The following is a 26,646-nucleotide window of genomic DNA, read 5'->3' as shown; positions in this document are numbered from 1 at the left end:
GAGGCGGCGCATCAAACACAGTAGAAATTCCGTATCGATTAGAACAATGTTTTGGCACATAGTGCTCTGGAGTTGGAGATGCAGGCTTAGCAAACTAGCAGCCGGATAGCAGATAGTAAGAGGTAGGTTTAGCAGTCTAAACAGGCAAATAGCAAATAATATAAGGCAGATCTGACAATCTAGCAGGCAAAGAAACAAATGGTACGAAGCAGATTTTGGCAGTTCTATAGTCAAGTACCAGATAATAATAGGAAAATCTAGCAATCTAACAGATAGTGCATTTAGGGTTGGGTTTTATGGTGTGGCATATTACTGATATACAGGCATGTACAATAAGGTGAGGTAAATACAGTAAGGTGTGAATGTAGACATACGTATGCAGCAGTGTTTGTCCTCTGTGACAGTCTTAGTGAATATAGGAAGCTGTAGGTGGTAATGGACAAAATTTGGTTTTCCGTAGGGCAGGGTGGAGATTCTATCTCTCGTAGTAGGTTTGGGGCGGCTGAAGGGGGACTTGTCATTTATTATGCCTGCAGCGTGCATGACGCCAGATAGTCAGTGAGGAAGGGGTGAAGATAGGGTTTAGGTATAGTTTGGCGAGTGGTGGAATAGCTCAAAAGATGGAGGGGCGAGAGATCGAAAGGCAGTTCCCTTGTGTAGAATGCCATCCCTGCTTCCCGTTTCTCACGACTCCGACAGGCTCGGGACAGGAAAGAGCCTTGGTCAGTGAGCCTTTGTTTAGTGGGACGGATTTTGGTCTGCCGGCGTAGTATTGGCTTACAAAAAGCAATAGATAGCCAATCCATGGTCTGAATGCAGGTCTGGGATGTGGTTAGGCTAGAGGTGCCGATTCGGTGAGCAGGATGGCCATCTTGGCCTGTGTTGCTCCTTAAGGAGGGGAATGGTTGTTTGCTGACCTCCGGTGCTTAATAAAGTGGATTTCGTTGTTGCTGCAGATTGTGAGCATCCAGGTCAATAATGATTATTTGTAAGCAGTGGTGTTGCGTCTCGCCGCGCTGCTGCAGAAGGTAACAGCTGATAGCAGCTGTGTATGCAATAAAGCCCTCGGGCATACCTGGCAACCGCATGTTGCTCTAGATTCTCCGTCACTTTGAAGACACTGCTCCTGAATTGTTTGAGGGGCTCCAACTCCTCCGTGGAAGGCACATACTGATGCTCAGGACATAGGGCCTCATTACACGGTAGGCGGTAGGGATTTAACGTTACCGGTAATGGAATACCGGTAACGTTAAATCCCCATGCTAATTACGACCCGGCTCACCGCTATTAGCGGTGCCACTAATATCGGCCAGTCCGCGGGCGCGCGACCCTCCATCCCATAAATAACGCCATGCCGCTAATAGCACACCATCACAAGGCGAGCGGACATGCTAATAGCGGCATGGTAAAGCCCCCAAAACCCCTTACTGGCATGCCGCTAATACCGCCATCGCGAACCACCCGTTAAAATAACTGTGCAGTGTTACCACCTGCCACAGGTGGCCACAATCAGCACAGGTGGAGGCAATGGAGACTGTGGCTGCTCAAAAGGAGCACACCACACCCCTTCCCACACCAAGATGGTTCCAATACTAGCAGTATTACATGGCCTGGAGGACCTGATAGCAGTGCAGCTGCAACAACAACAGGCAGCACAGAGGAGACACAGGAGTAGGAGGAGGGCAAGACAGGCACAGCAAGCACCACCACGGCACCTAATCATACCACAGAGGCACCCACCAATTCCCAGGATCAGAGCCAGTCCATTTATCCTAACACCTGAGCAGATACACACCCTGTACCATCTGGACCGGGATACCATCGCCAGCATCGTGGACATGATACACCACGACATTGTGAGCCTCATAGACATCAGAACTGCCATCCCCCCTCTACTGAAGGTGGTGACTGTGCTCCACTTCCTGGCCACAGGCACCTACCAGCATACAGTGGGGCAGATGCATGGCATCTCCCAACCAGTATTCTCACGCACACTGAACCAGGTACTCGATGCCCTCCTGAAGCATGCACCCGAACACATATACATGCCACGGACTGCCCAGGAGATTGCAAACACCAAAGTCGGTTTCTATTCACTGGCAGGCATCCCAAGTTGCATCGGGGCCATCGACTGTACACATGTGGAATTGGTCGTCCCACATCACAATGAAGTAGTGTACCGAAACAGGAAGCAATTCCACTCCATCAATGTCCAAATGGTATGTGACGCCAACAAGATAATCACACATTGCTGTGCCCGATTTCCTGGATCTACCCATGATTCCATGGTCCTGCGGAACTCAACTATCCCACGCTACATGGAGCGACAAACGGGACAGCGTTTGTGGCTACTTGGTGAGTAGCAGGCCAAGCACATGGCAGTGTGCGTGGGGGGGGGGGATAGATACTCCAACTGGGTGTGCGTGGGGGCGAGATAGATACTCCAACTGGGTGTGTGTGGGGGGGGAGATAGATACTCCAATTGGGTGTAGCCTGTAGTCCATCGTCCAAATGCACATACAGATGTAAGCCAATGAAATGAACAGGCCACACTTGAGGTGAAAAGTAACAGGACCCCATTCCTTCCCCCATATCGGTGACGCGGGCTATCCCCTGAAGAGGAGGCTCCTGACACCTCTATGGAACCCACAGAACAGGCACAAGGAGGAATACAATCGTGCACATACCCGTACCCGCATCGTGATCGAGCAGCCTTTTGGCCTATTGAAGTCACGGTTTGGATGCATAAGCAGGTCTGGTGGCGCTCTCCTGTATGGCCATGAGAAGGTGGCCAAGATCACCATGGCATGTGTCATGCTGCACAATATGTGTATCAGACGGAATGTGCCACTGCCCCTGACGTTGAAATAGAATCACTTGATGAGGATGATGATGGTGATGAGGATGGAGGTGAAGGGGATGCAGGTCATGCAGGAGGGGATGGCCAGGAGGGACGTGCTGTGAGGCAGCATCTGATCAACCAAATATTCTGAGTAACAAGTTCTCGTACTGTCACCTGGATATGGCTAGTGGTGCACTGGTGTCTATTTGTTAGCTCACAATGGACCCTGGCGTCAATAAATCAAACATACACAATGAAGAAGTACAGGCCTGTGTTTTGCTCTAACATCAGTGTATTTATGAACTCAAACAGGAAAATGTACATGTACCCAAACATCCCACCACCCTACCCCCACCCCCCACAACTGTCCCATCACACCCTACCCCCACCCCCCCCACAACTGTCCCATCACACCCTACCCTCCACCCCCCACAACTGTCCCATCACACCCTACACCCCACCCCCCACAACTGTCCCTCATGTGTCTTCCACAATTTTTGCATCCAGGCATGCATGCGGAAGCATGGATATTCACTCCCTATTGGTCATTGCCTGATCCAGCATTTGGAGGCTGCCGGGAGGAGCGCCTGGTGGTGCGTGTGGAGCGTCGGAGTGGGCTTGTCTGCCGCGAACTGGCGGACGAAGAAGTGGCAGACTGTCCTGGTGCTGGTGGTGGTGGAAATTGACGGTCCATTGCATCCGCAATGCGTGTGAGTACCTCACGAACTCTGATGAGCTCCCCACACAGCCTGTCTGTGCAGGTCTCCATACTCTCCCTGGAGTGCCTGGATGTCTCCCCAATCTCCCCCCTGAGATGGGCAGCCTCCGCCACATGCTGACCAACCAGCACAGTGAGACCCTGTTGCCGCTGGATGATGCTGGCCAGGTCAAGGGCAGTGTCGGCCTCTGGTGGTGTGGCTGCTGTGCATTGTGATGCTGGCAGGTGTACAGATGGAGGCACCGGGGGGCTACTGAAGGATCCCATGGTCTCGTCACCAGTGATGTTGGAGCCAGTTGTGTGATGGGGTGATGGCTCGGGGGTTCCAGGTGGGCTTGGGGTGTGCATGCACAGCTCGAATTCAGTTGGGTCCTCCACATCAGTTAATGGTGCGGTGGCTGCCGCTTCTCCTGCCGAACTAGCAGTAGCTGAGGGTGGTCCCTCGGTGGCTGTGAGTGGTGGTGGTGAGTGAACCTCGTGAGGTGTGGCTGTTGGGTTTGGTGTGGCCTTGGCAGTGGCACTCGAACAATGTTTGGAACTCTGCAAATGGAGCCTTGCACCTTTTCCCCTTGATGTCATGGGGGTGTCCTCGGTGGGCTGTGGCCTTTTCTTCTTCTGCGCAGGGTGTGCCTGGGATGCATCCTCACTGTCAGTATGTGACCCTGTCGGGGACAAGAAGGGGGGTGGCATTGGTTAGGGTTCGATGTACTTAATGCAGGATACATCATCAATGCAGTTGTGGACATTTGCAATTCATTGTGAAGGGTGCAGGTGATGTGCCAGTTCAGTGGCTCATCCATGCAGTGTTGTGTGTGGCACTTGGCTCTGTTGATGTGTGCATGTGTGTGTTTTTGGGTCTGGCACTGACATGGGCAGGGTGGGATGCATGTGTGGATGTATGGCCATCCATGAAGTGAGCCTGGGCTGACATTTGTGTGGACCTGTAGATACACATTGCATGCTTTCATCAGTACACTTACCTCCATCCGACGTGTCTGCCACGCCATGCTCCATCCTCCCGACTCCCTCGATACATTCGACTCCGATCAGGTTGGCGCATGTCTCCTCCCATTCCTTTAGCTTGATTGGCGACCCAGATCCGCCAGTGATGGCAGTGTTATGATTCTCTGCCAGGATCATTCTGACCCGGAGTCTCAGGTCATCCCATCTTTTTCTGCACTCACGTACATTGCGGGTGCAGGTGCCCACGGCACTTACTTTCAATGACACTTCAGCCCAGATAGCCTTTTTCTTAAGGAGGGTCTCCCGCCGCATGTCGTTAGCGAAGACCACTGCAGCATTGTCTGCTAAGGTTAGGGTCAGCATGAGTAACTCCTCATTAGAAAACTTTTCTTTCCGCTGGCGGTCAGTTGTTTTTTTCAGTGCCTTGGGCATGGTAAGGGTATTCCAGTGAATCTCAGACAACAAAGTACCACAAACAGGTCCAGGGGACAGAGGATGGCAATGGATTGTGTTTTTAAAGATGGCCGTCGTGCTCTTTCCCGTTCCTGTGCGATTACGCTATTTCCGGTTCCGCAATTTAACGGTCACCGCTAACAGCGGTGACCGCTATTTGCATGCAGCGTGAGGGCGGAGGTGCTATCTGCACTTTCGTCGATGGAGGTAAGTGACTTCTTGGGGTCTTTAGCGGAATGGCGGTTGGCTCATTACCGGCATGGCGCTATGCTTGTGTCCGCGTACTCATAATGGTGCGCTATTAGCGCCCTCTTGCTAGGGCGGACACGTTAAGAGCGCCATGCCGGTAATTGTGGATTTTTAACGCACAACGTGTAATGAGGCCCATAGACTTCATACACTTCAGAAATTATCCCTAACATCTCGTGATACACAATTCATTTATATATTCTCACCACTCAGTACTGACAAATAACAGGGGACAGGATTGTTTCTGTTTTATATCATACTCAAATATGAATTTCTTTTTGGCTGGATCACAGACAGGTGGGCACCCTCTTAAGGATTGGTTCAATTCTCCCCCTCTGGTAACAGGTGGACATCAGTCGGCAAGATGGGGTCATCTCTCGTCTAAAGCATGTCTGCTATTCCTTCCAGTGAAGGAGGCCTGCAACTTTAACTCCTACAAGGCCTTACTTTCAGGGTGCTGGTTATAATCCAAAATTGGTCCAAAAGGAGAGCAGTCTATTCCTTCTCCTTTCTGTTGTTGTCATTTCTGACATCTTATATGGAACCGTAACCACCACCTTTTTTGAGGTGTGTATACTTTCCCGAGTTTAATTTGTCAATTTATGTGATTGTTTAGTGTTCCAAAAGTGACATCATACTAGACATACCCTCCACAGCCATAGGGCATATTTATTGAATAGGGCAGTCTGATGGGAGTAATGCCTACACCAGAAGCGTAGACAGGGTAGGGCCTGAGCGGGCAAGGCCCATCCAAAATCTATATATGCCCACTCAGCAGCACTGTGTGGCAATTTACAGATGCTAATATCACTGCAGTGGGCCCAACTACCTTAGCTGAAGGCCCCACTTGTTAGACAATCCTAGCTACACCGCTGGTCTACACCCAGGTTCCCTCCCATTTATTGTTATGTCATCTCAGTGATTTCTTACGTTAAATTTTAAAACATTCTGAATGAGTGATTTCAACACATATGACAATTTTACAAATAGGCTCACACCATTTCTCTTTATCAGGTGCTCATCAAACAAGTTTGGCTTTTAACTTATGTCTTACTTTTCTGCGCAGACAATTTTTTCATCTAAAAGCTATGGGCTCATCACTGCGGACGCTAGAATATGTGGCACACTGGCATGCACAATTTCTTTGCGACAAATGTTATTTGTTGCCTAATTTGCATAATTGAAAATTCACATAACAAAATAGTTTTGCCATAAATAAATACTGCATCTAAAGCTAAATACTTTACAAAACTAAGTATGTGGTTGTGACATTCCTTTTGCAAGATATCACCAGAAATATGAATTCAATGCTGGTTTTTTTATATATAAAATTACAGTCATTAATAGCTAATCTGGTGTCTTTAGTTCTTTAGCTGTTAGTGCAGTGCTAGAAGTATAGTATGTATGCCCCAGAGGCCTGGCGGTGCTAAGGTCTTTTGAAGTTTGAAGTTATCTGGATTTATGACTTTTGTTCCTGCCCCCTTGTACACGTTCTTAAGCCCAACATTCACATATGAAGCCCATACAAATGCTGCCTTAGGACTAATAGCAATATCAGCCTCTTAAGGGCCTAGTTGAAGGTCAATAATTATCTCCATTACTGAGCTTCAAATGAATTCCAACTTCTTGATAGATTAAGACAGATCAGTTCTGTTGTTTATTTACTGGGGTGGTGGATTGAACTGAAAAGTAGATGTCAAAGTCCAAGCCTATAGCTGACACTTAATTCAGGTTGGTTTCTCACAGACCCAGCCCATGCGTCTGGCCCCAAAAGTACCTATGCTAGCAGCTCTGTCAGCACAAGTAGTGAAAGACCCACTCTCTCATCATGCTCCACCAGCAGAGTCTTGCAGTTTGCATTCCAGAAAAGCCTACATAAGCCCACAAGGCCACCCCTCCATCACCAGCCAAAGCAAACTGCTAAATGTACTGCTCATAATATCATGACCCCACACCCTGACTCGGGGGGTACCTATCTGGCATCAAGTACCACCTATCATTGATTCCCTCCTACCAGGTACTGATGCACGCAACACCAATCTCCAATACTGCACCAGCCCTGTCCATGCCCGCCACTGGACACACCCCGCACCAGCCTAACCACACCACCCAGCCCCCTCCCAGCCATACAAGCCCTATCAGCCACTAGACAACTCTGGCCACACCTCTCTGGTGTGCCCTCCTGAACACAAGATCCCTGATGGCCAATTCCCACAAGATCCTCAACCTCATCACAGCTGAAAGCCTTGACCTCCTGGCCCTGACTTAAACTTGGCTAACTCTGACCCCTAGTCCACTGCTATCCATAGCTATCCCTGCAGGCTAAACCATGATCTGCTGTGAAAGGGCCCCTAATAAAGGCAGTGGAGTTGCCCTCATCTAATCGGACTCCTTCACACTGCAGTCCATCACCTACCCTCTCCAGAACTGTGAACTGCCCTCAGTTAAATTGAAATGCTCACATAATGCCACTACCATATTCATCTCATCTACAGGCTGCCTGGCCCTACTCACACTTTTGCGGATGACCTCATTCAACTGATCTCATCCAATCTTAATTCTACCACACAACTGCTTCTCCTAGGTGACTTTAATTTGGTTTTCAGTGACCCTTCCGACACTGAGGCTACTGCCCTGTCTAACTCTCTGGAAGGCCTTGGTTACTCTGAACTCATCACTGAACCTACACACTCCCATGGTTGTATCTAGATTGGCTTGTGATTCATAATAGCAACATCTTCATCCTATCTAACCACCCATGCCTATGGTCAGACCACCACTCGATCTCCTTCTCCATTCCCATGCCGCTTCACCTACCAAACCAGCGGTCAGCCCAGCCCTTATCATGGCCCGCAGCACCCGTAACATGACCAGTGTCGGATTATCCCTCTCCTCAACCTACCCATCCTGCCCACATTGGATACCACCTTCTTAGTTGAGCACTGCAACATCCTGCTTTGCACGACAATAGACCAGCTAGCCCCCATCAAAGCAAAAAAAAACAGATAACACACCTCAATTCTTGATTTACCCATGGCCCTTGCTCCACCAAAAGAGCAGCAGCAGCTGTCTCGTGCAAAGAGCCCACCACTGCCAACAAAGCCCTCCTCTCGAATGTCTCTCTCAAACTATCTATCCTCACCTTGAAAACAGCCACCTATAACGAGAGTATTTCCAAAGATGCCTCCAGCTCCTACAAACTCTTTTTCATTCTTTAGGAACTAGAGACCCTCATCTCATCTCCCACCTCCAACACAAATGATCATGCCTGGTGCAACATCATCCAAGACACACTTACAGGCAAAATCTCCCAACTACAAGGTAAAATAATATCTAAACAGGTTTCCTTACCAGCCCCTTCACCACCAGCTCCCTCCCCCATGGCCCTATGGACATCCCCCTTCCAGTACCAACCCATCAGAACTTCTACTCTTGCCAACATTATCAAAGGCCTAATCCCTCCTGTTGCAAGGTAGATGCCTTGCAGAAGAGTCTGAGATAGTAAGCAGCTCCCGACACCACACTGCCCACGTGAGCTTTCATTGAGAGATGTTGATCTAGACTAACCCTGAAGGATTTCACCTTTTTCAGTGTATTAATCTTCACATTGCCTAGATGGAACTCGCATAGATGGAGTCTCATTTGGCAAGTACACTGGGATACCCCACGATCATTGGCTCAGTCCAGGGGTCAAGTCCTAAAAATTAATTAAAGTTGGGTATCATCAACAAATACAATGGGATGTGATGTCACCAGAAATTAGCATTTCAAGGTAAATATACACAATTCATTAAATTGGCTTTGCATAACCACCCAAATTAAACAAGTTGAATCGCATTTGCCTTTCATAAAATAATCAACACACACAGAAAACCAAGAAAGGATATTTTCTTGAAGTATTGTTTTTGAAAACGTTAAAAGGTGTGCTTGTTTTAAACTTCAAGAACCAATACAAATGTTTTCCCTGGGACTTGCAATACCGAAATTGTATATTTCACCTTTAGTTGTTTGTTATTTTTCAACAGGTTTTATAGTACAGTGAAGTGTCAGGCCTACAAACGTGATGAATGCAGTTTGATCCCCGAGGTCAGCTTTAATTCATGAGTTCAAAGAGGACATCCAATGTTTCTCTTTTAGCTGGGGGGGACTGAGTCCACCCTATGAATAAAGTGGGGGGACTCCGTCCCCCCGCGTGTACCCTCGACTTGAGCCCTGGCTCGGTCTTTGACCTGTTAAGGACTAGACCATTCTCAGCCATCCAATTTTCTATACAAGTATAGGCTTTGTTCAATCTGGTTTCGTCTGATGCGTGGGACCCTTCAAATGGGATGACACACTGAGTGTTATCTGCAAAATTGGTAAACCAGATCCCTTCCTGATCCAACATGGAAAAAAAATGGAACAGTGAAAATATTATAGAAACAGGGGGAAAGACTGGCTCTCTGAGTTACTCCGTATTCAGTCGGTATAGTCACTGCTTCTGCAGTTTCTGAGCATATTCAACTTTACCTGTTCTGGAGAAATGATGCTACCCAGTGGAAAGCTGCTGGGGAGAAAAAAGCCAATTATTCGATCCTGGTGACCAACATATTGTGGTCGACCAGGTCGAACGCTACAGAAGATCCAGGAGCATAAGCATGGAAGCCAAGCCTTTCTCCATTTGCGAAAGAAGCCTAGATTTGAGCTCCAGCATAGCTGTCTCAGTACTATACCTGGCCCTGAAGCCTGATTAGCACCCTTAGCACCCATCGCGTCCTGGATCCCTTGGCACCACGCAGTGTCTTTCACTACTGCACCCACATCGGCGGTTGAGGCGAAAGATGCCTAGATTTGAGCTCCAGCATATCTGTCTCAGTATTATACCTGGCCCTGAAGCCTGATTGTCAGCAGTTAAGGATGGGATACGATTTGAGATGGAGGGCTACCTGATTATCCAGTATCTTCACTAAAAAGGCTGTGTGGGTTATGGGCCTATAGTTCAACAGGTCTTCCTAGGAAGGTCAGATTTCTTTAATAGTGGTGTGACCCAAGATAGTTTGAGGTCATCAGGCACAATGCCCTCTCTAAATAATGCATTAACAAACTGAAGTATGTTATCAAGAAAGGAGGGGGGTACGTTTTGATGATAATAGCCAAGTAAGGGTCCTCTATGCTGCTGGTGTTCTTTAGATGCACAACCACTTCTGTCAACTCCTCCAGGGAGACCAGGGAGAAGGTAAATTCAGGGACAGTGGGACATCGTTTGAACTCACTGCAGCTTGAGGTGCTCACCACCTTAGCATCAGCGAGTTTTTTACCCAGGATCGTGGACTTGACACCCTGCAACTTAGCACCCATCGCGTCCTGGTTCCCTTGGCACCACGCAGTGTCCTTCACTACTGCACCCACATCGGGGGTTGAGGTGGACTCGAGCTTCTTGTGTATTTTAAAGAGTTTTTCGTCTCTGATTTCGCCGCAACAATCCTGTCATTGAGGGAATTCTTTTTAGCTTCCAAAAGAGCTGTTTTGTATGCTCTAGTGGCCGCTTTATATTCAGCCAGTCGACTAGGGATGGAATTCCCTTTCCAGCTGTCGTAGAGCTTAGACAGACAGGATTTGAGTCTGTGAAGATCCGGTGTAAACCAAGGTTTATTCTTAGGCTGCACTCTACTATTCCTCAATTATACAGGGGCCAGACAACTGGTAATGTCTGTGAGGGTGGAGATCAGACCTTTTGACATACTCTGCCCCGGACATGAGGGGGGGAATTGGATGGCATTGCCTAAAAGTGGGTTAATGTTTTCCAGTGACCGCAGATTACTGCCCTTAGTGGCAATCACGTGTTTTACTTCTGTTTTTGACTGGAAAAGGTGAAACAATAACAAAATTAATAAAATAATGGTCCATCCAAGGGCAGGGTGTGACCTGTAAATCCTTGATGGACACATTGGTGGCAGATACCCAATCAAGAGTGTGGCCTAGGCGGTGTGAGGGCTGGTAATTAAATTGGTCAAGACCCAAGTTGGTTAGGGCTGACTCCAGTTCTCGGCCCAAATGATCATCCTGGTGTCCAAGCCAGTGATTAAAATCACCCATGACAATGAAGCTCGAACGTGGTTTAAGGCAGGACACTAGGTGATTAGAAAATGCATGGCCAAAGTCTTCCACAAGAGAGGGGGAGGCTATTGATCACTAATAAGTTAAGAGTTGACTCAACATTGAGTCCGATTTTAACCTGAATGGGCTCGATGCCTTTCATGATGGTCCCTTTTTGTTCCCAAATTGTCCAGCTGGATTTAAAAATCAGAGCCACCCCCCCTACCCTTAACCCTATCTGCACTCAGCATGGAATATCCCTCAGGGATAGCCAGATTGAGTACAGGGCACGCTGCACTTTGAGCCCAGGTCTCTGTGAAAGTGCAGATGTCTGTATCTGAATTTTCAATATGTGCTGGAATCTCAACAGCGTGTTTCAGCATGGAACCAATGTTAAGTAACATGCAAGACAGTGCATGGATGGGTAAGACTAAGCAAAGGTCTTTAATGGGCTTGTCTGTGAGGCGAGCGGTAGCAACGGGGCGGTGCCAGTGCTATCTGAGGCCAACAAAGGAGGACCACCCCCCAAGCTCGTAATGGATGAGTGCAATGTGAGGCATGGCTTGGTGATTATGGAGTATGGTGGTGCCAAGCTGGAGATCACATCAGTGTTTGGACAGCTAATGCTAGAACAGCAGTCAGCCGTTATGGAAGATGGTGTGCAAATATTAAAGGGGGCCATGGGCAACTTACTGCAATTTGCCAAAAGATTTTTAATATATGCTTGTTCTTGCATGAGGGATTTTGTTTTGGCTGCATCAATCACGGCCATGACGTCCAGAATGCCCACATTGGTGCCGCAGGAAAAACTGTCAGTTCAGATACACGAAGAACGGGGGTAAGGCTTGGTCTTCGCTTCTGAGGTGGACTGGCGCAGACTGGCTTAACCCGCATGGGCGTAGGACATGGCAGGGACAGGGGGGACAAATCCCCCCCACTATTTTAAGTGGGGGGATACACTGGCATTTATCCCCCCCCCCAGTTTCCCCCAGTTTGTGTCGCTCTGCTGCAGCCTGTGCAGTGATGCGTACAACAAACATCAGACAGCAGCAGCGGGTAAACAAGTTCCTTCCTTCGTTTTCCTCCCTTCCTTTTCATTCCTTGCTTTTCCTTCCTTTTCATTCCTTCCTTTTCATCCCTTCCCTTTCTTTCCTTCCTTTCCTTCCTTGCTTTTCCTTCCTTCCTTCCTTCCTTCCTTCCTCCCTTCCCTTCCCTTTCCTTTCCTTCCTTCCTTCCTTCCTTCCTTCCTTCCTTCCTTTTTTCCCTTTCCTTCCTTCACTCCTTCCTTTCTTCCCTTTCCTTCCTTCACGCCTTCCTTTTCCTTCCTTTTCATTCCTTCCTTTTCTTTCCGTCCTTTTCATTCCTTCTGTTTCCTTCCTTTCCTTTCATTCCTTCCTTCCTTTTACTTCCTTGTTCTTCCTTTTTCTTCCTTTTCCTTCCTTCAGTTTCCTTCCTTCATTCTTTCGTTTTCCTTCCTTTCTTCCTCATGTCAGCTGCACATTAAAAGAATAAGGCACACATTAAACAGCCATTGGGACTTCTTTTCTTTCACCATGCCAAAAAATCCCCAAACTCCTATTGGCTGCTAATGATGGTGACGAGACTGGTATTTGCATCATTCTTACCCAAAGAGAAACTCGACAGCGCCAGAAAGGTGATGACCAACACCCCCTTAATTTTCCCCTGCTCTCCTTGTGGGCATTGGGTGCCCAAGTGCCCCTTGTTGAGGTGTCCTCAGGCCTCCCCTCCTTTAGAGAAGATGGCAGTGGTTGGCAAGTAGAACCCTGATGATCTTCTCTGGCACAGCTCCGGACGGGATGAGTCTCGAGCACCAAACTGGGAATTGGACCAATCCCATGCCCGGGTGGGTTCTGCCCGGGGCCAGGGCTTGGGTGAACCCTGTCTTGCCTGTGCTTGCCCATCCCCCCGCAGGACAAGCCCTGGGACCCCCAGAACACTGAATGCTGAAGATTGGCTGGTCTGTCGCCCAAGCTTGGCTGTGAGCCACTGCCAGGCATCGCACTTGGGCTGGGAGAGGAGAGTTTATGGGAGGAAGACATTCACCCACCACCGATCCAATGTCCTCTGCTTAAGAGCGACCCTTGGCAAAACAATGTCTCATTGCATGAGTCCTGATATTCTGTTCTATATACTAGAAAGTTCTCCCGCCCCACTTAACTTAGGGCACTGCGCACAGTGTAGTCATGGTTTTTCAATCTGCTACTGGCTAGCGACGAAGCAAAATGTGATTGCTTACATTCCGACACATGCAAACTTCATGGCATGAGTGATCATGTAGAGGGTCATCATGAGGTGGGTGCCAGACGGCAAACACTTGTGTATAGGCGCGTTACAAATGCCATATCATATCATATCATAAACTGCCCCAGGCTTCGCAGGGCACAGGGGCCTCACAGCCTGGGGTAGGTGCCTTTCTACCTCTCTGACTGCAGTCACATACGTGTGCTCCCTTGCACATAGGTGTTTTGCAGCACACACCTTATAGAGAGGAAGTAGGTTGATAGCAGACTACAAAAGAGGGGTTCCCATTATGACCCTTCTTCATTTAGGACACTGAACTCGTGCAAGCCATAAGTCTATTGGACTGAATACACAGAGATGTTGCAACCTGGCAGAGGCCCCTCACATGGCACTGCGCCCCAACCCAAACTGGCAGAGTCCCCCTCAACTGGTTGTCACATCCAAAGAAGTAATCAAACTTTTTTTTACATGACTTGCACAAGTCATGGAGATGTATCGTGCGCTAATGAGTTGATGGCAACTGACTTTAAGGAAATTCATTGAGCGTGTATGCACTGCAGGCCCACTGCATTGCACCCCGTGTGTCCACTCACTACAGCGCGCGGTGCACTATTTATACTCAAATCTGTGTAAGCGAGAAACACATTGTGAACTTTAATTGAAAAGCTTTCTGTTCAAGTTGCACAGTTAAACCCATTAAGCAGACGGCACGCCGCGCACCAACACATACATGCCAGCATTCTGTGACCAAAAATCGGTAGGAATCTTAAAGTTTCAAAAATAGTCAGGCGAGGAGGTAATGATAGGAATACGGCACGTCAGCAGCCCCTTGTCATTGAATGAGCCTGTCCCTGCGGGTGCATTCAATGACAATGAGGCGCCTGCTATGCCAACAACCCTGTGGTACCACAACAAACATCAACACAATGCTGTATGTTTTCAAATCTTTTCAAGATGTAACTCTGCTAAAAGGGGCATTCTCCTGGCAGGTTTAGGACTAGATGGAGCAGCACACACCACAATGAAAGACCAGCATCAGTCAGAGGTTTACATTAAGCATTCTCCTCTCGATTTTGCTGTTTACTGTTTCCACTGGCTATTTATTTGCTTGCACATACAGGAAAATCTCTCACACTAGGACAAGGCCTAACATCGTGCTCTGTCATTCCATTGGTGTATCATAAAGTTTAATAGTTCAGCTCAGTTAATGGCCATAATCGGAAACGCTGAGTCATGCCTCAGTGTAAGGAGTTTGTGTATGGTATCCTCGCCAGAAGTGGTTGCCTCTTATTGTGCGATATGTTAAATAGTAATATGCGTCTCTTAGATACTGCTTTGAAGCTTTTAAAACTTTGTATGTATTGAAACCAGGAGTGTTACCAACCATTATGAAGTCTTAGATACTCCCAGTCCTTAGCACATCTGTCCCATCTTAACTCAACAGAAGCCAAGAGCGCACAAAGTCTATATTCCAATCAGAACGTACAAAGCTTCTGGTTCTTTTATCTATTTGCAGCAATGTTAGGCGAACAGTCATTGAGACTGGTGCTGCGCTAGTGCAGCTTTTTAAGTATCAACAGGAGACCTTGTGTGCTTCACTCCCATGGTTGATGATTCCATTAAGGATTTGGAGACCTTAAATATGTATTTTAAAGCTTAAACATTGGTGCCTCCAGTGGATTTTGTAGAGAGGTCCCAACCCTAGTGTGTGAGCATGGAGCAGCAGGTGAGTGCAGAGTTATTGTAAGATGCGACTGAGAACATTAAACAAGTTGCTTGTTCTTGTATTTACAGGAAGATGGGCACTTCAGGGAAGGGATCCTGGCCTCTTAATCTGTTTCATGAATTGAGAAACCTGAGGGGAGGACCCTCGTTTTATTTCATGAATCATGATAACAGGAAAAGACAGTCGCTGTAGCTGAGGGGAGGTGTGTGCGTTACCTTTAGTTGTAAATCAGTTTAGGCCCATTGGAGGCATATGTGTTCCCGCAACCACTAGTACATGTTCAAAGCAACCTGTCCTTTTCAAACATCTCCTACAGTTATTTTGTGCAACGTTTGCCAGCGCTTTTTAAAGTCAAGAATGCAAGTCGTTTTACTGTCATCACCAGATGCAAGAAACGTACTGTTCTTGGTAACGTAAGGGGATCTATGCAAGTCACATTTGACTGGGTGGCTGCTCCCGCCATGGCAGATGTGGTAGCTGAGACAGCCACTCCAGTCCTGTGGCTGCAGAGACTGCTCCAAGGAGTGCAGCAGACAAAGCCTGCCCCCCTCATGGTGCAAAATTGGCTGGTTTCCCCCTAACTTGCGCCCCAGTGAAGGGAGCCTGAGAGCAGGTGTTTTCAGGTCAGACATAAAAGATCTATTGATCATGTGGTCCACAGGTTTGACTGCGAGCGGGATAGAATTGGTGCTTTATTCCTGATGTTGCCCAAGTAAATGCCATTGTGTTATGTTATAATAACCCATGCTGTTTAAACACCCTGAAACTATTGTGTTGTTAACATAGAAAGAAGTAAACATAGTGTGAAGAGCGACAACAGAATTGAAGGATTTTGTACTTTGAACTGCTTTTCTTTTTCTTAGTTTTCTTCTGTTTTCTTTCTTTTCTCTTGTTTTATACAGTGATGATATGTGATTTAGTACGTACTGCTATTTTAATTTCTTTGAAAGTCGAGTTCTTTCACTAAAATACAATAAATAAATAAATAAATAAATAAATAAATAAATAAAAGTCCCAAGGTGTCCCCTGTCCCCCCCCAGATTTTATGGGTCTCCTACGCCCCTGCTTAACCGAGTACGTGCCGACGCGTTCATGCCAATTTTCAGGGGGAAAGCATGTCAAGGAACCGCTACTCCTCCTGGGCAGTGTAGTTCCTGATGTACGCGGTGTGCAGGATAAGATGCAACCCTGATTCAAATATCCTCATGGTGGTTTTGAAAGCACAATAAAAAGTATTGCAGCATTCTAAAATAAAGTAGGTGGCTAAGAGGAGCACAATAAAAATACAAAGGCTAAAACAAATAAAATTACAAAAATGTTCTGTCACGCAAATATAAAGAATCAACCACATCACCTCTTCCTCAGTGTACGCCACCAAATGTATCAATGCTAGCAAACCCTTCCTTGCCACTCAAACGCATTGAAATTGCTTGTGCCCTACTTGGATCCAAGCTGGATTATTGCAACTCGCTACTCTGTGGCACATCAGAAAAAAACCTGCAGGAGCTTCAGAGAATTCAAAATAATGCACTGCGGGCTGTGCTAGACATTGGTAGGTATGCCCACATCTTGGAGGCCAGAAAGGCTGCCCACTGGCACCGGTTAAGGACAGAATTAAGTTCAAGATCCTTTCCATCACCCACCGGTGCATCGCCAAGGATGCTCCCAATACTTGGACTCAAGAATAATAAATCACTCCTCAACCAGACCGATAAGATACGCCTACAAACACTGCCTTGTCACGCCAAGTTAAAACAGGAAAAGAGCAGGTAGGGCAAGCTTCCTAGTCCGTGTGCCAGCTTTCTGGAATGAACTCCCTTTCTGGAAAGGGAATTCCATCCCTCCCTTGCTTTTACTGTTTTCATTCCTCTGTAACTAGCGCCTAGATGCCCACGGGCTTTGTGCACTTCTTATAAAAGTACAAATAAATACATAAATGCCACTTTTTAAAGTTACCCTTTTTCATGCCCTAAGATTTTACATTTTCAACAAAAACACAGCAGCATAAAATGCTTATTTCTTGAAACTGCTATTGTCTTTCTCTTCAGGTTAAGCAGTTCTGCATTTTAACAAAAGATGCACATTATTTTTCAGTACTTGAAATGTTCATCTCGAGCCTTGTCACTATATTTTGATGTGGGAGGACTTGAAAACAATGCACATGTGTTTTGAAATGCTGTGCACAGGCCGCAGAGTACATGTTTGTTTTTAAAATAACATGATGCTCTGCATCTTGTCTTTGAATTAGATTTCCCTACAGGAGAGCAATACATATACAAAACACTTCCTGCTTTAGTAGAGAATCATATTCGAAAGGTTGCCTTCAATGAGTTGGAACTTGCTTAATAGAAACTTGAACTGCATTTTAACCAAAATAAAAGTACCATTCTTAAGAGGTATTACTTTGCTACTCGCAAACAGCAAGCAAGTGAGTCAACAGAAGATTATGTCACATCCCTAAGGTATTTGCCATTAGCTGCAACTATGGGAACAACTTGCTGAACACATCTACATCCATATTATGGGCTGAAATTCCAATAATACAATTAGACAAGAATTGTGACTAAAGGACAATCCTGAAATAATCAAAATAGCAAAAAAGAACTAACATTCAATGGTGTGTGTAACACGTCTGAGCAAAGAAGACGAAAGACGGTCTGTGAGTTGTTAATCTCGCAAGCAGAACAGGCAAAAGAAAGGCTAACATAAGTGAAAATGGCAGGATAAATGCTGCACAAAGCCAAACAAAGCAAAACGTTGTGTTCCAGGTACAGGAGTAAGATGCATTTGGCCAGTGGTGGCGGATTTCTTGTAAGGAAAGTAACATGGAGTAAATGCAACAAGTGAGGAATTATTGCAAGCTGTTGTGATAACATCAAGGGCAGCCCACCATGCAAGGGTGGAAAGATGGCATAAGAATAGGATGTTGGTTCATATTTGTTTTATGACAAGGATATTCCAATGTGGATGTACTGCAGATCTATGTTATTCGTCAAACGGTTGAGGGTGACTGTGAGAGCCTGATTGCAGAGGACAGGTAAATGGGGTGGATATACACATGATGGCAGACTCGGGAGCCAAGATACATTTGATATCTGTAGGGGGAGGAACCTTCAGATGGGAGTAGATGATTTACCCCCACCTGACTTTAATCCTCGAGGGTATATCATGGATAATATAAGACTCCTGGGATTAATTATTGCATTATTGAATGTCATGGAATCAGAAATGACCAGCCAGGCATACGTGATGGAAAGGGTCCATCACTATTGGGGTGGAAGGACCAGAAGAGGCGCCCCATGAAACCATACCCCAACATGCCTGAATGTGTTTTGCAAGCACTATGGCCGAAAAGAAATGCTAAAAAGTTAGTTTGCTAGGCAACAGTTTTGAGAGTCATCTCTGGGGAACTCTGAGGTGTTTGTTGTCCATTGCAGTAAGTTCACCAGGAATGCTGTGCCGCATTGTCAAAGTTGCTGCTGGTGTCATTGGCCTTAAGAGACGCAATTTACAGTGCGCTTGTAAAACTATGTGAAAAGGGGATCCTTGAGGGAGCGTATCCAGTAGAATTGATATCTCCCATAGTGGTGATGCAGAAGCCCAGAAGTGAAATAGGTCTGTTTGTGGACCTGAGGCCACTTAATACGTGTGCAATCAGGGAGGGGATGGTATTCACTAATCTGGATTTTGCATAACTACACAATCAGTGTAATTTAATTTGCATCATGAGCCAAGCCCGTTCATAACTTTCATTCCCACAAACATATTTTTCAACTTAAGAGAATGCCATTTAGATTGACAATTCTTTCATCAGTGTTTTAGAATTAAGAATGTTCATTGTTTTCATAATGGCATTTTAGCATGTAGAAACTCGGTGGAGGAACATTATGCTGAGTTGGAGACTTTGTTTGAAACACTGTATCAGTGGGCCTCACTCTTAAAATGGAAAAGTGTCTCTTTAGGTAAAGTACATTAGAGTACCTGGGCCACGATATTTCTGCAGATGTAGAGTCCCCGAAGAGCGAGCTCCTGAATGCGATAGAGGATATTGCCCCTCCGACCACTCAAAAGCTGAATTTACATAATTTGTGAAGGATTTCATGAAAAAGGTGTGCAGCATGCGAGGTTCTTCAATGATTTTGAAGGGGGTAAGAAAGATATCATTCGATCCCCCTGGCACAATTTCACACAAAATGCGATACAATAACAGCAGCGGATGCCAGCAATGTGAGGGTAGGAGCTGTCCCCTCACAAGGATGTGCAAATGGAGGTGAGGTGGTGATTGCACACGCCTCAAGTCTACTAAAAGGGACAAGGAAATATATGCTGTTATCATGAGAAGGGCTTTGGAATGCCACTGCGCAATAGGAATATTTTGCACATTTGTGTGGTGGTCGAATTTCATTTTAAGAACTGACAACAAACTGTTAAAGGCTGTGTTCAAATAAAAGGGATTGGATAAGGAGTAAAGAGGAATGGTGAGGTGGGTTGGGAGAACGCAAGGTCATCGTGTTTCTGTTGATATACTCCTGGGAATGGATAAAAACCTTGCAAACCACTTACCACTCATATCTGAAATACAAGGAGAAGAAAAATGCATGCAATTGGAACAGGTCTTTGTGACCCACAATGGAGTTGTAGTTGGACAGAATGAGCGCAAGTGCATGTCCTGAACATGTGAATGTGGAAGTTGTGGTACAAAGTGTCCAGGAAGGATTGCACAGTAGTGGCTCCCTCCCCAAAGAGCAAAACACCTTTGAACCATGAGGGCTATAAAGGCTAAGAAAAAAGTTGATGGCAGTGTGAAGACATTGCAATACATGTTCTATGACCAATAGAGATGGGCCCGGGAGGGGCGCCACATCTTTGTTATGGTGGATTTGTACTCAAGGTAAACCAAGGTGAAGTTATTACTGGAAACAAATACCTAAATTATCACATTTTTAGAGGACGTTTTCGCCCAAGAGGGATACCCAGCCAGTGCCCTAACAGACAATGGTCTGCAGGTTTTGGGAAGTGTCATTAAAGTGGATTGCTATGCAGTGGCATAAGCCACGAGAACATTTGCCTGTTCCATTTTAAGATGTACACAGCAGATGGAATGGTGAATATGTGTCTAATGGCAATAATCATCTTAGAGGATGCTGTACGACCAGATAGGATGGACACACTAATGGAGAAGTCATTGCTTCCCCTGACACACTCCGCCACTGGGGATATCAGGAGCGGGAGGAAAATACACCAGGGTGTGACAGAAGGGTGTGCCCTCCTCGGTTGGCGAGTGCAGGAGTCAGTCCCATGAATGAGGGCCTGGTGTAGGACCGGTGGAAAGAGGCTCGCTTTAAGTCAAAGAAACTGCACAACCACTTCATGAATGCCAAATGTTACATAAGAAGCAGATTGATCTGTATAATATTCCCGAGGCATGAACATACAGTTTGAGCCTTTAGATGCTATTTGATATATATTTGATGTGAAGACTTGGGGCCTCATTACACGGACGGCGGTAAGGGTTAACGGTCACCGTTAATGGCAACGGTGACCGTTAACCCTTACTGCCGTACCTGCTTCTTGCAGGCGTTAAAATCCAACGCGCTAAGGGACCTCGGAGCTAATTACGGCACCGCAAAATTGCGGTGGCGTAATTAGCGCCTTCCCCATTTCCATAGAGCCCTATGGGGCAGAAATGGGAATGGGGAAGGGCAATGGTGGAAAGGGGATTTACCGCCCCTCCAACCTTGGAATGGGGCGGTAAATCCCCTTTCCGCCAAGGCGGTGCCGGTATTTTACCGGCATGAGCCATGGCGCTAATAGCGCCATGGCTCACCGCCTACCGTGTAATGAGGCCCTTGTTCTGGCATATTCCAAATATGACCACCAGGTAGTTGGAGCACCGTTTTGGTATAGGTTAACATATAGGGCATACAATGGTCTGCTAACACGTGACACACTTGCAATCAGTCTAGTCCAAAGTCACTTCGTACAGCAGTTGTTGGGCTCACCAGCTTCTTTTCCAAACCTAGCAATTCACCTAGATTTGTATTGGTCGTTTATTGAAGAATTCATCAAACTTCGCCCAGTTTTATAATCGATATAATTTGGTGCAAAGGTATGGGATCCATTTGAAAAGGCTGTCAACAGGAAGGACGAAACTAATGACCTCCCTTGGCTGATGCTTGTAAGAGATAGCTGAATATGAAATTATTTATCTCATTATTTCCATTGTCCAAATGTAAGTAATTAAGCAATAACAACCGATCCGACCGGCCGGATCGGATGGTAATGGCTCGAGGCTCAATTTACAGGCCCAAGTGCATAAGGTGTTATTGCTATTAGCACCCCGGGTTTCCAATCTGGAAACCCAAGGTGCTGACAGCAATGCATTTGGTATAAATGAATGGGATACCTCGTACGAATGAACGGTGGAGCCAAGTGGAGCCCCTTTACCATTTCTATGGCAGCCCAGGATGCTGGAGCAGCTGTGGCGGTTGAGGCGCCATCACAAGGTTAATGTGAGTGGGGTAGGGAGGTGGGGATGGGAGGGAACGGTGACTGAGGGAAGGGGAGGGTGAGTATAAGATGGCAGGGATGCAGCCATCAGGTTGCTTGAATGCAGGCTTAGATCATGGATTCAGCCTGAGATCCAAGCAACCTGATTGGCTGGCTCCCCCGCCATGTGTGCTAACATAAAATCAGCCAACCTTCAGAAAGAGACATTTTTCTATCAGTGGAAGCATTATCTGATGATCAAACGAAGATTTTTATAATTATAGTTTGTTATTTATAACGCGCTTAATACCCAGAGGTTTCTAAGAGCGAACCCAGGGATCAAACCTGTGTTGCTCTGCGTCGTCTTGCTTCCAAGGTGAGCGCATTGCCCCTGAGCTATCCTCCTGAGGCCCAAGTTGAAGTCATATATTAGACATGTATATGATATCAAAAGTAACCTTTGGTTTTGAAAAATATATGGCTTTGAATCAAGATGGTTATTTATAAAACTTTGAATAGAAAATGTGTTGTGAACTAAATATTGGTTTGCTGAGGCTGTAGATGTATGCCCAAGCTACAAGCTAAGAAAATAATCATTAGATCAACATTTCTAGCAGATCTAAATAATAGTAATGCTGAGAATAGTTTGAATATAGGAAACGAAGCGGATCTCATATTTTCTGTAACAATTAATGTGATCAAGGCTTGTGCTTGTAGAAGTAATTTACTGAAGCAATTACAGATTAGAACAATATAGTTCAGCACCATTTTTTGTCCAAAGGACATTTAGGTGTATTTAAAGGTTTTATGCGGCTAGAACTTTGATGAAATCATGAATGATTTATTGTATAGATTAAAAGTATTTATGACAACATAAAGTGTAATGATGATGATTCTCTTCTACAACTATTTTTTACAAAGCCTGATCACCATAAACTAACTCGAGTATCTACAATTTACGAGTATCTACAATGTAAGTCAAACAGTTATAGTAATTGCCAACTAAAACCCAGCAACCTTTGGCTCAATCTACTCTACTTCTCTGGGATTCCTGCGTCACCTTCTGGCATATGTATCACTGTATGTATTTATTCTCTTCTGGAATAATGTAATGCCTGGATATTGTCTGAGAATTAATGTTATAGTGGTGTTTTACACTTATGTGCCTTTCCATTACTTGGCTCTCCTTATGATGGTTTCTGAGCGTTGTACTTTATGATTGCATTTGTAAAATAGAACATTTATATCTGTACCATATGCATTTTTTATGTGTGTCAAATTCTACGTCATAAATCAATTGCAACCCACTATTGCCCAATCATCACATTCGTGCATGTGCAATGTATAATCATAGTGAAGGACTCCAATCGAAACATTTAAATGATTTAACCAACCACATTGATTCATCTGCTCTCATGCGTGTATTTGACAATTGCTTTTGTTCCTATAAGTATTCCTAATGTACATTTAAAATTACAAAGTGAAAACATTTCCTCATTAATTGAGGCTTATATTCTTTAAGGAATATGTGTAGTATTTTGACTGGGATTGCATATGGCTATCAGATTAATAGTGTTGATTCGTTCTTAAGAAGGTACTTTAGTATTGCTACTCAAGTATGGCAATCAAGACAGTGATTGTGATGTTATGGTCATAAAAATAAATTAAAACCCCTGTGCTTAAAAGAAAGGCTTGTACTTGTATTTTTACAGACTAAAAAACATACTTGCAACAGCTACTGCACAAGACCCTCATAGCTGAACATGTGTCTTCAATTAATTTGCAGATTCAGCCAATGCATGAAATCCTTCGAAGAGCTAACCTGAAAAACATTGATGCCAAGCAGCAGAATCTCAAAAGGGCTATGGATGAATATTTGAGCGAGTTCAATGCATGCCGCTGCGGCCCATGTCAGAATAATGGGGAGCCTATTCTCATCGGAACAAATTGCGCCTGTCAGTGTCCCAATCAGTTTGATGGTGTAGCATGCGAGAAGACTACAAGAACAGGTATTCTGATAAGCCACACCAAATAATGTTTATTGGATTGATTTATTTGCGATTAATATAACACAGACTGTGAAGTCAGTAGTTTTGCAGCACCCTCTGATCTTGTTAATGTCACTCAACAGCAGTGTTCTTGTGCACAATAGGAATGTAACCAAACAATTCACCAGCACATGCTATATTGCACTGGGCACATTGGACATATTCACACTCTTCTTGTATTCTGCCCCCATCCACCGCAGCATCTCTGCTAACTGTGCACTCTTATTGATAACCCCCTTGCTGTGACCCCTTTTTATCAGTCCACTACGTGCATCTTCCTCAAGGAACATATCTCATTGCCTTTAACTGCTTGACTTACTGCTAGATAGTACCTGTACCCCGTTTCCTTGCTTACTCTCTCCCCGGCTCTCTATGACCGTATCTCTAAATATGTTCTCTCTTTTGTAGAACTCCCTTGTGCTTGCTAAATAGGTTTGTGCTAAATACATTCTATACATTGATACATAATCTGTATATTACAATATCACTCACATCTCGGTGCAACTGTTCCCTCTCTCCATGTGTTCTACAACTCTGACTGTTTTTATTCTGGTTGATTTGTCCCTACCTTTTATTGAGGTATCTCAAATTATATATAAGTTTCAGACATTTGAGCAAAATCCAACACAGCACAGCAACACACAGTCACCATCGCTGGAAGTTCACCTCCAGTTCAGAGCAAGATGGAAAATGCATTGTGGGTATGCAAATTAGCTCAAATGCCAAGCCTTGACTTCTGGGAAACGTCTTTGTCCATACAGTACTGCTATTTTAAACATAGCGTTTTTCCACACAAGACAAACATTTCTCAAGGTTTCAACCTTATTAGGGATCATCAGGGCTGTACAGTAAAACAGCGTTGTGGTTGTAGCATTGGGGCATGTTTAGCAAACACCCGTAAAGTTATGGTGGGATTAAAAGGCCCGCAAAAAAAAAAAAAACTACAAAATTAAGTGCTAGTGTTTGCTAAACATTCCCCAATGAGACCTAAATAACACTGCACCTGATTATGAGTTGGCAGTGTTTACATAGTTGTATGGCCGAATTACCAACAAACTTGTGTACCATTATCAACACTCGGTACAGCCGATTACCATAAGATTATGAGTGGTGGTAAGACTATCCCAATTTTTGGAGCCTATAGGACTACTTGGGGATTTCTGCAGATTTGCGGTAAACTTCAAATTAACCAGGTTAAATTCACTAAATTTTGGAGGTACCGTGGAGATTCATCTACATGAGATTAATTCCACTCTACCTCCAAAAATCAGCAGATTTACCATCGTCAAATAACCACTCTCGGAAATATATGCTAGAGATAAATCCGAATCTTGGGGCCTCATTACGAGGTGGGCGGTAAGGGGTTAACGGCGCCGGTAAAAGTGCTGGAGCCGTTAACCCCTTACCGCCCTATTACGAGGTCCACTCGCGGGACCCGCTCTGGACGCCTAGTTTTACCAGACGTCCTTAGCGGGTCCCGCGAGCGACCAAGCATGCTAACAACGGGCCCGTCATTAACGGTCCCGTTGTTAGCATGCTCCCCATTCCCATTGAGCCCTATGGGGGCTGAAATGGGAATCGGTATGGTCCGGGTCCGGGTTCCCTGAACAGGGAAATACCTGACCCTCCAAGGTCGGAATGGCCCGGTATTTCCCCATTCAGGGAACCCGGACCCGAGTTTGGAGGCAAACTCTCCAAGCTCCTAATGAGGCCCTTGATGTGCAAACTCGGAATCTGGCAGTGTTAAAATTAGCAATGACTCCATTAATACAAAAACAGTTGTGGTAATGTCTGCTAATGCAATAATGAAACTCAAAATGGGGCCCTTTTCTTGTCAAATTTATGCATGTGTACACTTTACAAACAAAGTTGGAAGGCTATGGAAGATACATTACACCATATAGAAGTCCTATATTTGATACATAAGTTTTGCATTGCCATAGAGATACATGGATTTATGTACACTATTTGCCAAAAGTTTTGAGACCATCAGGGGAAAATATGATATACAAATAAACACATGTCTTTCTTCAGACAATTTCACAATGCTTAGATGTATTATCCTGTGTTTCTGTTTCCTCACTAGGTACCAAAGTGAATGGCAACTGGAGCTGCTGGGCCCCGTGGTCGCAATGCCAATCCAGAGCAAGGACTAGACGAAGACAATGCAACAACCCAGCACCTAAAGATGGCGGAGCTTCGTGTGTGGGAAAGAACATGCAAACTGATGCATGCTAACTCAGCCAATTTCTATTTTAATAAATGAGGAAAGTTTATAACAATCTGAGTAAAAGGCAAAGGATTCACATAATAACCAGTCATGACAGTGGAAGAAAAACAAGCCAACGAGATGGAAAATTGAAAATGATTGCCCATGCTAATCACAAAACCAAAAGTAATAAAATCCTTGAAGAAAGCTATATGTCAACATCATTTGTAACACTTTGATTGAAAAAAATCATTTTTTTTGTTTTGCTTGCCAGAGCTGGTATTAGAACCCAGGTTAGATAGAAACGCAGAATCTAAAATTCAATTGCAGGTTCTAATCTTAAAGTGAGCCATATACTCAATAACCCACATCACCTCTCACATTCTTTCAAGAAGCCCCAACTCCCTATTTTGAGTATGGCATTTCCAGAGCGGAGTTCATATCTCATTAGCCAAACAATAAGTGGACAGCACCCATGAAATAATGCCCATGATTTTGAGTGCGGCGCCCATCCTGTTGGAGTGCCGTGAAGCAAATGGTTGACGGACTACAGAAAATGTGTCCATTTCCCTTACTGGCCCCCAGAGTGCTCCATGAAGTGGCAGATGGTTG

At 45.4% G+C, this 26,646-nt stretch overlaps 1 protein-coding gene across 1 annotated transcript in view; it reads left to right on the top strand.

The window, feature by feature from the left end:
* The window catches only part of C8A (complement C8 alpha chain), a 289,241-nt gene extending 263,000 nt beyond the window's left edge, over positions 1 to 26,241 (top strand). Inside the window, exons 10-11 of the mRNA XM_069642106.1 lie at positions 23,564 to 23,786; positions 25,912 to 26,241. Of these exons, the coding sequence (XP_069498207.1) occupies positions 23,564 to 23,786; positions 25,912 to 26,063 (375 nt within the window). The 3' untranslated portion in view covers positions 26,064 to 26,241. The remainder of the gene's footprint in view (positions 1 to 23,563; positions 23,787 to 25,911) is intronic.
* Positions 26,242 to 26,646: the final 405 nt, after the last annotated feature.

The sequence above is a fragment of the Ambystoma mexicanum genome, chromosome 1q, assembly GCF_040938575.1.
Source record: "Ambystoma mexicanum isolate Mex_15411 chromosome 1q, UKY_AmexF1_1, whole genome shotgun sequence".
NCBI lineage: Eukaryota > Metazoa > Chordata > Amphibia > Caudata > Ambystomatidae > Ambystoma > Ambystoma mexicanum.
Note: the sequence above shows the minus strand (reverse complement) of the source record. Positions and strands in the feature narration are given on the sequence as shown.